The sequence below is a fragment of the Schistocerca nitens genome, chromosome 7, assembly GCF_023898315.1.
Source record: "Schistocerca nitens isolate TAMUIC-IGC-003100 chromosome 7, iqSchNite1.1, whole genome shotgun sequence".
Taxonomy (NCBI): Eukaryota; Metazoa; Arthropoda; class Insecta; order Orthoptera; family Acrididae; genus Schistocerca; species Schistocerca nitens.
The window spans coordinates 467,429,526-467,440,419 of record NC_064620.1 but is presented as its reverse complement, the minus strand read 5'-3'; the positions used below and the strand labels follow the sequence as shown (position 1 = coordinate 467,440,419).

At 37.6% G+C, this 10,894-nt stretch overlaps 1 protein-coding gene across 1 annotated transcript; it reads right to left on the bottom strand.

Moving 5' to 3' along the window:
* Positions 1-227: 227 nt before the first annotated feature.
* Positions 228-3,475, bottom strand: LOC126195233 (40S ribosomal protein S20). Its single transcript, XM_049933758.1, has 4 exons — positions 3,318-3,475; positions 3,128-3,227; positions 2,125-2,324; positions 228-339 (listed from the first exon to the last, which is right to left on the bottom strand). The coding sequence occupies exons 1-4, from the start codon at positions 3,318-3,320 to the stop codon at positions 274-276; spliced, it is 369 nt and encodes a 122-aa protein (XP_049789715.1). The 5' UTR covers positions 3,321-3,475; the 3' UTR covers positions 228-273.
* Between the last annotated feature and the right edge of the window lie 7,419 nt (positions 3,476-10,894).

Here is a 10,894-nt window from a genome sequence, read left to right as displayed (position 1 = left end):
TAACTCTGCCATCTTTCAACTAAGCCCAAAATCTATGAATATTCAGAGATTCACCAAGTATATTTTATATTCTGACTGTTTTCTGGCTGCACTCATACCTAATACATATAGCTCCCAATAAAAATAAGCACCACCAATTTGAGACGTCCAGTTTTGGATTTCAAAATTCTCCCATTTGAGGAATAGGCAAATCTTACACTGCTCAGTAAATTGACACAGAAACAAACTTCCTTTTAAATTCTTTATTAAAGTTTCACATTTGAACAGGTACAATTAATCCTTTCCTTCATCAGCTATAGTAACTTCAACTTCCACACCAGGCTCTATGCTGATTGATGTCTACAAAACCATTAAGGAATTTATTATACAAATTGTTACATTACATAACAATTAAATACTAAAACTAAAAGCATTTTCTCACAGCAATCAGCAGACAAATATAAATAAAACAGACAAAAAGGTTACCCCCCACAAACCACAGCTTCCTCCAGTCAAAAGATAGTAATCTGAAAAAAATTCTACAGAACTATCCAGGCCACAAACGTGGGAAGGACAGGATGAAACTGAACTGGAAATCCACGTCAGGAGGTTCCTTAAATAGTTTAAGGGGCAATGTAACTATGTGTACTGAACTTTACGAAAGATCTGTAAATGTTAGCAGGATGAAACATGCTAGAATTTATTGATGTGGATATGAATTGCCACCAACATTCCACACCGCTTCATGTTTTAACCTTAACTGAGTTAACTGTTCGGAAATGAAAATTCTGTTTTGTTACACCACAATATGGAAGCCCCCTCCACACTTTTAAACTCAGTTTTAACATGCTGCACTGTGATATCGCCCAATACCTACATTAGGTTGGAAGGTAATAACATGTACAACGAATTTGCAACTACTTATAATGCTAACACTGAGAAAGTTAATCTATGCACACAATAAGTGTTTGCTGTCTACATTCATACACTGCCACAAGAACTTAATTCAAACACCACACATTTACTAGTTCAAGCAATGTCCTTCCAATTGCCTCAGTGCATGCTATATAATCAACATACTATCTGCATACAATAGTAGCACCACTTTTAAGGACAGTTCTGCAGCCATAACTGAACACAGACCCACTTACCACACCATTAGGAACAAAAAGACAGTCAAGTATCAGACTGATGCCCACACTGCACAATTACACAGGGCACTTTCCTCACCAGTAAACAATGTGGTGCAGTATAGACATTTTATACTTTTTCTACAAGCTCCAACAGTTCCACAAGAAAGTGTGCAATTCCCCCATATAGACCTACCAGTTCTTCAGTCGGAGTTATTTATAGACCCCTTGCAATTTTTTAGTTTAAACAACATTCCTCATCAGACATAGTACTCAATTCCAACATTGTGAATTCACAATCACAAATGCCATAAAAACTGTTGCATGTCACTATGTTACCACTAATGGTAATCTCAAGGCTGAACTAAAGATAATACCCAGTTCTGCAGTATAAATATATTATGAAGTCTAGAGGAATCTACTCACCAAGCAGCAGCAGAACACAATAAACTAACTTTTACAAGGTCTAAGCCAGCGACTCCTGGCAGACAAAATGAAGGGTAAGGAAGAGGGATGAAGAAAAAGGGCTTGAGGTTTTAAAAAAAAGTGCCACAGTTCAAAAAAGGCACCCAGGAGCCCTGGTCATGCGAAACCTAACAGACAGGATGAGAAGGGAAAACCAGGAAACGACATTTCCTTCTCATGCCATCCAATAGTCTCCTCTGACCAAGGGTTCCGGGCAACTTTCCTGAATTATTTTCCTTTTTCCAATCCTCTCCTGTTCTTTTCCTTCACCTCTCTTCCTTCCCATTAACTTATGCCAGAAAGAGGGCCAGTGGCTTTGAAAGCTTAGTGTTTGTGTGTGTTTCATTATCAACAAGTGATTCTTTCTGCTCAATTATGAAGCCTGTATCATTAACTACTAAAATTCAAGTGTCATCTTGCTCAGAGGTTCTAATGTAATCATGAATCTCATAAGGTGTCCTAAGATATCACATCATAGCAAGATAAATCACTTAATCTTAAAATGCAATCTGACATCATATACATGAATTTTAAGCTTGATAAAGGATACAATCTGTTTCACAACTTCCGAAGGACTAAAGAGATCAATTACTCTTTTGTGAATCCTCATTTGAAATCTGTCCCAAGTCTTTGACCCTTCACCACAGGGGGTCTTACGAGTAGTAATCCTCAATATCTTAGTGGGCATTCGAACAGGACCCTTCACACGTAGCTTCTGCTTCTTAGCTCCAAATATTAGGTCACTGCAAACTGAAAAGATGGGATAAAATTAATAAGCAGCATAGACTACAATATAAGAAAAGAAAGATGCGCATTAATCAGAGGTTCCTTAGATAATCAGCCATTATCATTAAGATTTTTATGATAGCATCATACAATACAGTAAAAAACATACAATATAGACCGACTCTACCTTTTAATGCAAGTACAAGCTAGCTCTTATTGCTGCAGGTTACAATATCAATCCCATGCAACCAAGAAATCCTAAGAGTGCCTGACAAGCTAACTAGCTGATGTAAAAAGCAAGGTGATGGACTAAACGGAACATTTAATCAACTAAATTACGATACGGAAGATTATGCTTACCATATCCCAGAGAGCTTTCCCCACAGAACCAACTGAACACGACTTATGAAATGCAATTCCTTTTCAATGCAACTGAAGTGAAACCAAAAATACCAACGTTTATATTTCTAAAATTAACTATGAACTTCACATTAACCATACCAATACGCCAGCTTTATAGTATTAAGTGTAAAACAAAAATCGTGATCGCTTTGGTTGCATGCGCTAAGCGTCCTTAGACACACGCCTGTTTCATAGTACGTATAACCTTTACGAACTCTAATTACTAATTGGCAGTGCTAAAGATAATTATTAAGTTCCATACTGGCCACATTAGAAAATGTATGTTGGATAAATGCTCATGCACGAATGCGGTAACAAGAAGGAATAAACTAGCAGCAATTTGAGTTTGATAGAATTCTTGAGCAATACACAATCACATGGAAATCAAGTTAGAACTGACGACTTTAAAATGAATTTTAGTATACCTTTCTCTAAACTTCGTACATTCCTTGACGTGAGAGTTATTCTGATACGATGAATTGTCGGGGCTTCCGCTCCTGGCTTGTCCGGGTCCTTATTGAAGGCCTGTTAAAACCACGTGGTACAGAATTAATCACAAATTATCAGATACCGAGGATTTAAACTACAATAACTAGATATATGAAATATACATACCATTTCTGCAGTTAATAGATCACCTGGTCGAGATAATCAATTCGTTCCAAAAATTGACCAGCGCTGAACCAGGATTCACCACCACCTACAATCACGCTTCACATCAGAAAGAGTACTCAGTACATACACTTCCTTTAACACTTGGCTTCCTGTAGTAGAAGGGGTACAGCCAATCAGAACCCTCGTTTTGTTGATGGCGCGAACCAAAGCACACACTCGGGCAGAACATCTGTGAGATCCTACGTAGACACTTTGCCGAAGACAAATCTTAACTTCAGAAGACAACCAAGTTTCCATGCGACACATATTCCGAATGGCGAAAACCGAATTTCGCAAACCGGTCCTCTCAGTTGTGTTTACATGTTAAGGTCTGACCAGTTTTGCCAGCCCAGTTAAATATGGATTCCGGAGAATAGCTGTTAAAGTTTATGATAAAGTCAGCACAATCGCTATACCTCTTCAATAAGAAGAGTTGCAAACAGATACAGTCTAATATTTCTACGTATCATTCACTGTACAAAAAGCTTCTCCGTCCATATTAGCTAAAATTTTTAAAAACAAGACGAAACCTGACAGCCAAAGCCCGTTTCAAAACCGATTGCATTTACATGGAAACGAAAATCAATTGCGGAATTGGAAAACCGGTAACTAGAAGCGGATTTACAGAATCGGTTTTGAAGTGTTTATATGACCACCCAGAAGCGGGATTGGGAAGTAGGTTTACGAAATTCGGTTTTGGAAGCCTTGGGTAAACAGGCTGAATTATCATCATTTGGCTTTGCAGCTCCTTGTGTTTACCGTATTTGCGGTGAAAATTGTTGGATGTAAGATCCGCCAGTTCCCAAATATGTTTCAACACCTCCTTGCCATCATCAGTGAGTTTCTGTTTTACTTGTTCTTTACACTCGGTTTGCATGTCTTTTCAAGGACCACTTGTGTATTATTTATTTCAGGTAGCTTGGTATGTTTTTGTGTGTCAAGCCCTTTTTTCTCAGTATTCTGATGAGGTGTTACGAAGCACACGTAAATATAACACATATTTTCACAAATATGGTGGTAAAAGAACTTCACTTTGCACTTCACCACAACACATTGTAAATTTAGCCCTTGTGCTTGACTGAATCAAATTTGGTAGTACGACAACAAAAGTGGTTTTCCAAAACTCAGTTGCTTTACACAAATGATGTCTGTAAATTAGCTGTGCCGCATTCGTCAGTACTGTGACACGATATTACAGCCAAAGGTCGATTTGCACGTCATGATATGGAAGGGAATGCCAGACAATCCATGCTGCTCTTCACACAGGCTGTCAACGGAATGGGAAGGGACATAAACATCTAGGTTCCTAAGGAAGATTTTATTTACTTCGATGTTGGTGGAAGGAACAGTGTTGTCGTGTGCTAATATCGGAAATTAAACCGTGTTTCAACATGCAACGAAAACTTGCACATGCATCCTCCCATCGTCGACATCAGAGACAAGTGAGTGCTTTCTGCACATGTGATCTGACTGTAAACCGGCAGTAAAGAAAGGGCTAAGATGTTATTTTTCAGTTGCAGATTTTTGTTGTTATCTATAGCACTAAGAAAAACAATTACGAAAGTATCCTTCCACTCCCTCGAAAACAGCTAACACTACATACCAACTGACATAACACAATTTCCAAGAAGAGCTTCTTTCAAGAAACTACTTTTTTACGTCAAAAGTCCGCGAGAAAAACATACTGGAAGAGACATTCTAGTTTTTTACAAATAAAGAATCTTGGTTTACAAATAAGTCTGAATGGAAGCAGTTAATAAGGAAACATGGAATATTATTGACAATAGGAATCAATCAAGTTCTTGGTTATTACTTGTATTCCTTGCAAAATTACATTCTGAATACTTTACAGTCAGCGACATATGGGCGGGTGCTCTGTCCTGTTAAAAGTAAGTGTACATCTTTTCCTCCTCCACCTCCATTAATGCTGCCACAAATGGTTTCAAAATTTTGTCAATGTAATGCACGGAAGTCAGCGTCTGATGAAAGAAGATGGGACGAATAATGCGGCGTGCTGATTCTGCGAACCACACCCCAACCTTCTGAACATGCAATGGTGTTTTGTGGAAGTCATGTGGAGTCTTTGCAGCCCAAAACCTGCGTTTCTGTGAGTTTACATAACCAATCAGGTGAAACCAGGCTTCATCAGACAAAAGGAACAGATCCATGTCCAAGCCATTCATTGTTATTTCAGCTAACACCCACTAACAAAACAGGAGGCGCTAAGGGGCATCTGCTGGTTTTGATGCATGAACAGCAGACACTCAGTAGGGAGGCATGTGCTAGTCGAGGTGGAGTACTTGTCCACATGATCGACGTGATATGACGGTCTCTTTCTGTAGGCATCGGGTTGATTGCTAGGATTCTCAAATATTTTCTGATGAACTGCAGCCATAATTTCGGGTTTGGCCTCACCTTTCAATTTTTTTTTTGACTTGTTCAGAATAGATTTTGCCTGACGCCATTTTCGGACTAAGCATCGCATAGCACTTTTTGCTGGCACTTTGAACCATTAAACTTTACAGCAAACAACTGGGCACACCGTTTCCACGAGTTTGTTGTCACATAACTTTCTATAATGAGCACCCACTGCTCCACTGTGAGTACCTTCGTCCACTTCTCCACTCACACTGACATACTCCACACCATGCTCTGAACCAGTGTGGATCACATGGTGGGCATGCATGTGGTGTGTGTGTGATGGGGTGTGGTTATTTGCATACTTTCAGTCAACTCATGTCCACTTGTCCAGGCCACTTTTATTTGCCCCAACCTGTACCAATGTAACGTCGCAGACCGCGCAGGTCTTCCTGGATTAATTACAATGAATCGAGTACAGACATAAAGTAATCTATGTTGCCTTGGAAACTTGAATAAATTTTTCGCGTGTTTCAACAAGTAATTTTGTTTTCAGTACCCGAAATACATAGCGCATCGTCCCAATGGTGCATTGTATTGAGGTACTTATCAGGGTAGTCTGAAACTGCCTTGACACTGGTTTGAAAAATTTTCTCAGTCTCTCCTGAACCAATCTTGACCAAAATTTCTTCAGGATAGCGCATTCAAACTGTTCGTAGTCAATAAATTTATCTGTTGTATCGTTTGCCCACACTGCAGCCTTAGATTTTATGTACTGTGTAAGGAAATGGATCTTTTGTCGAGTGGTACACGTCCTGGGAAAAACTGTTTTGAATGAGTTTATGAATACAACACTTTGGACAGTGTTTTTTCTGGGATATATGCCTGAAACCGATAGTCTTGGAATAAACTCTCATCAACAGGTTTTTCGTGAAGAACTAGGAATCATACATATTTTCATTACCATAATTTCGCACTGACTGTACGCGACCAGAGTTTTCAGGCATAGGTACAACAGTGCATGAGATATGTGTCACAACTTCTTTTATTTTTTTTAATTCCTTTCTAAAAAGGACAACTGGGAAGACACATTTTGTTGCCAAACCGAGAGATATTTGTCAAAGCTTTCCTTATGAAGTTTCAATTCTCAAATCTGTCCAGGTTTTGCAGCCTCATTGTTTGCAAAGTATCTGCTAACCAACTGTTGCACATTTGCAGTAAGTCTTCACTAATACACTTATCAATGTGTTTGTCTTTGTTGTCAATCCATTTTGAATAATTACTGCTAAAGATATGCATCTAATCAACAAATTGTAGCTTTAGGATACATGCTTGCTCTGTGGTGAAATGCTATATTTTGGTTTGAAATGTTTGTACCATTTCATTGGGTGTGGAGTTTTTTATCACGAGCTAGTCTACATTCGTAGACAAATTTTTACAAAAATTTGATATTATCACATTGTTAGTTAATGTATGTTGCTATTGTTTTAAATTTATATTTTCTCCTGATATGTGTCCTACATTTAGTGAAATGTTATCAAATTGTGTCTGCAGATTAGCTGAAATCGCTGAGAGTCATGAAAGTTGGGTGATGATATTTTGTGTTGCTTCTTGAATTTTGTGGTCAGTTCAGCTGATGCCATTGAAGCAATTTCAGATTTTATTTAATTTATGAAAATGACCATATCAGTTTTAATAGTCATGTTAGTTTTTAGGGTGGACACTCCAGTGCTTAGACTGGAGATCACATATTTTGTGCCCATTTGTTCCATATTTAGTCCGCTAAAAGCTTATGCTGGCGAGAATGCAACGTCAGCTGTAGGTCGATCCATTACACTTATGATCTGTTTTTTACTAGTGGATGGTGGCACTTCGTGATGTAATATCACCTTCAGCTTGCACATTGTTTTCACTCACAGCAGCATTGATAACTTCCACATTAACGTTCATTACATTCATTTTTACCTCTTTGGTTTCTCCATCCAAAGGTGAGGTACTAAAATATGTTTCTGAAATACATCGTTTTTGCAGTTTTCACCATAAACAAAGAATTGATGAAACGCAATAAAACTTTTTTTTAATAAATGACATTATTTGACAAAAATATTAACACCACTGCTGAACGTCCACAGTATAGGTTGCATTCAGTTCGATACTGTAATATGCCATTACACATGAAATGCAACATGATTGTCCACCTTGTATCTGTGCATTGTTAAACTGCATGTTGTTAAACTGGATGTTTTTAAGTTTGCCACTGTTAACTATATTGCTTTTGGGTGTATGAAAGTATGTTACTAATCAAGATACCAAAATTTAGAGTCAGCTATGGACGAAATTTTTGAAGTATCTGTTTGTTACACTGTGCCTTATGAAGTGGCATTTCTCTATAGTTACATGAACGAACGTTAGAAAATAACAGGAATTTTTTGAGAGGTTTGACTACCTATTTAATACATTATTTTGAATGAATGTTGATATAATGTAATGCCTGATTTTAATATTCGCTAAAAATTTATGGGACAAATATTATGCTAAGAAATGTAATCACCAGGCCTGTTAATAAAAATGTTGGTACCTGTATAGACAATATTGTTATGAAAATATTATTGAAACTTTATCATCATGGGACTATTGTACATGTAAATGTGGGTGCAGTCATTTCTAGTAATTCCAAGCATTGTGTCAAATACAAGACACAGTGTAGCATTACCGATTAAAATGTACCTGTCTTTCTAATTGTCTGGTAGATCTTTATTGTTTTGTGGCTTTATGGTAATAATGAACACTAAAAGCAGTTCTACAGCTTTCTTGAATTTTTCATGTTAGTAATAACCTCAGCTTACCACTAAAGAACAAATTCATTGATATGAAAAGGATCCTCAGTACTACAAACATGAAGTGATGGACCTGGCACATAACTCCTGTTGTCTGCTAGCCAAAGTAAGATACAAACACCGACATCAATCCAAAATGCACATTAAGAAAGTTAAATTAGAATGCAATTACAAACTGGTTGCACATATTGTTAATAAACCATAAAAAATGTAGTAAATTATGAAAGGGAATTTAGCATCAGGCAGCAAATAATTTGTTTCTAGGTACAAGATTAGTGGCAATAGTATTAATAATTATTTTGTAAACGATGTAGCTAGTCTGGTTAATAGTGTAGTCATTAGTAAGTATGAATTACGCTATCATTTAAATATTACCTATAAAAACCAGAATGCTACATGAGATCTAATTCATTTTAAACATTTTTGTGTAAAAGATGTACACTTAGTCATTCATTCTCTTAGCAAAAGTGGTTCACTAACTATATGCTATGTTAACTCTAGAATATTGAAACTTGGTAGTTATAGTATGTAGCAGAGCTTCCTTGTCATATTGTAAACTACTGCTTTGATGTTGGTTGTTTCCTTGAGAAATAGGTACTAGCAAAGATAATCCCAAGTCACAAAAAAGATGACAATAATTTGGCTAGCAGTGGTAGTCTAGATTATTTTGTACCAATTCATCTAGGGATATTGAAAACTAATGAAATTCAAATAATCTATTTCATAGAATTTAAGCAGTTACTTTTGAATAGCCAATTTGGGTTTAGGAAAAAATTATCGACATGTGATGCTGTTATGACCTGCATAAGTAATTATCTTTAAATAAAGGAAGGAAAATTCATTGTAAGTACAAAGTTGTTTGATTTATCAATGGTGCTTGACACTGTGTGCCACAATAGTCTGATGCTCAAAGCAAAAACTGCTGTGGAAGGTATCCAACCATACTTAAATAAAGTAAGTCAATCTATTCAATTCAGCATCCAGTACTCTAGTTTCTCACCTGTCAACTACATTGTTCCTCAAGGGTCAATCTTGGACCCAATTTTCTTCATAGCACACTGACGAGAAAAAAAACACACACACACACACAACACCAGAAGGTAATAAATGTACAGTAATGAAATACGTTTGTCTAGGTAGCATACATAAGTGATTAACGTTGCAAGATCACAGGTCAATGTAAGAGTGAGATAAGTCATTGCAAAGGTGAAATACAGGTACATTAATAACCAGTGTAACTGCCAGAATGTTGAGTGCAAGCTTGCAAAGTGTGGCAATTGTACTGTACAGGTATCAGATGCCAGTTTGTGGGACTGAATTCTATGCCTTTTGCACTTGGTTGGTCATTACACGATCAGTTAATTCTGTTTGTGAAAGACGCTGCAGCTGTCGTCTGATACTACCCATATGTGCTCGAGTGGAGACAGATCTGGTTGTTGAGCAGGCGAAGGCAACATGTCTGCACTCTGTAGAGCATGTTGGGTTGCAACAGATGTATGTGGTCGAGCGTTATCCTGTTGCAATTCACCTCCTGTAATGCTGAAACTCGTAGCCACCTCTAGCATTGAGGGAGAACCAGCTTCCATCAAAAAACACAACAGAGTTCCACCTTGCCCTCGAATGAGCTCTCGCTTGGCACCACAGAAGCCACAAAAAGTGGTGGTTTGGGGGTCAGTGGAACGCACCCTACAGGACATCTGGCTCGGAGCTGTCCTTGAAGTAACCCATTTGTAAAAGTTCATTGTGTCACTGTGTGAAAGTTGCTGCTCAAATTGCTGCTGCTGGTGCAGTTAAATGTGCCAGAGCCATACACCAAACACAATGGTTTTCCGTCTTGATAGTGCCACATGGTCGTAAGGAGCCTGATCTTCTTGTGATTCTACTTTCTCGTTATCACTACCGTCAGCAGTTATGTACAGTGGTTTTATTCGTGCCAAGTCTTTCTGAAATATTGGAGAAGGAATATTCAGCTTTTCCTAGCCCTCTCGCACAACCTCATTCAAATTCAGTGATGTATTGATAATGGTGTCTTTGTTGCCTTAAAGGCATTCTTGACTGACATTAACTGAGGAAGTCCAATCTCAAAGGTAACTAATGCTCACAAATGTTACTGTGTGTATTTAAAGTAAACCTGGTTTGCATCCTCTTAGTGGCACAACTAGAGCCATTCTTATGTGACTGGCGAGAAATTTTAATAGACATCATCTTTCAAATCTAGAAAAGAGTCTACTAACATTCATTTATATCACATGACTCCTTCTTTGTTTGTGATTTTTTTGGCATATAGGTAGGTATATGAATTACTTACCAAGTAATATTATAAAAGATTCTTCAAAGTGTTAT

Bases quoted from the DNA above. Each gene is read 5' to 3' on its own strand.
- LOC126195233 (XM_049933758.1), bottom strand. The intron at 2,325-3,127 runs GTATACTAAAAT...CCATCTTTTCAG, and splicing joins TGTACGAAGTTTAGAGAAAG to TTTGCAGTGACCTAATATTT. The intron at 340-2,124 runs GTATCCTTTATC...ATGGTTTTGTAG, and splicing joins CGGAAGTTGTGAAACAGATT to ACATCAATCAGCATAGAGCC.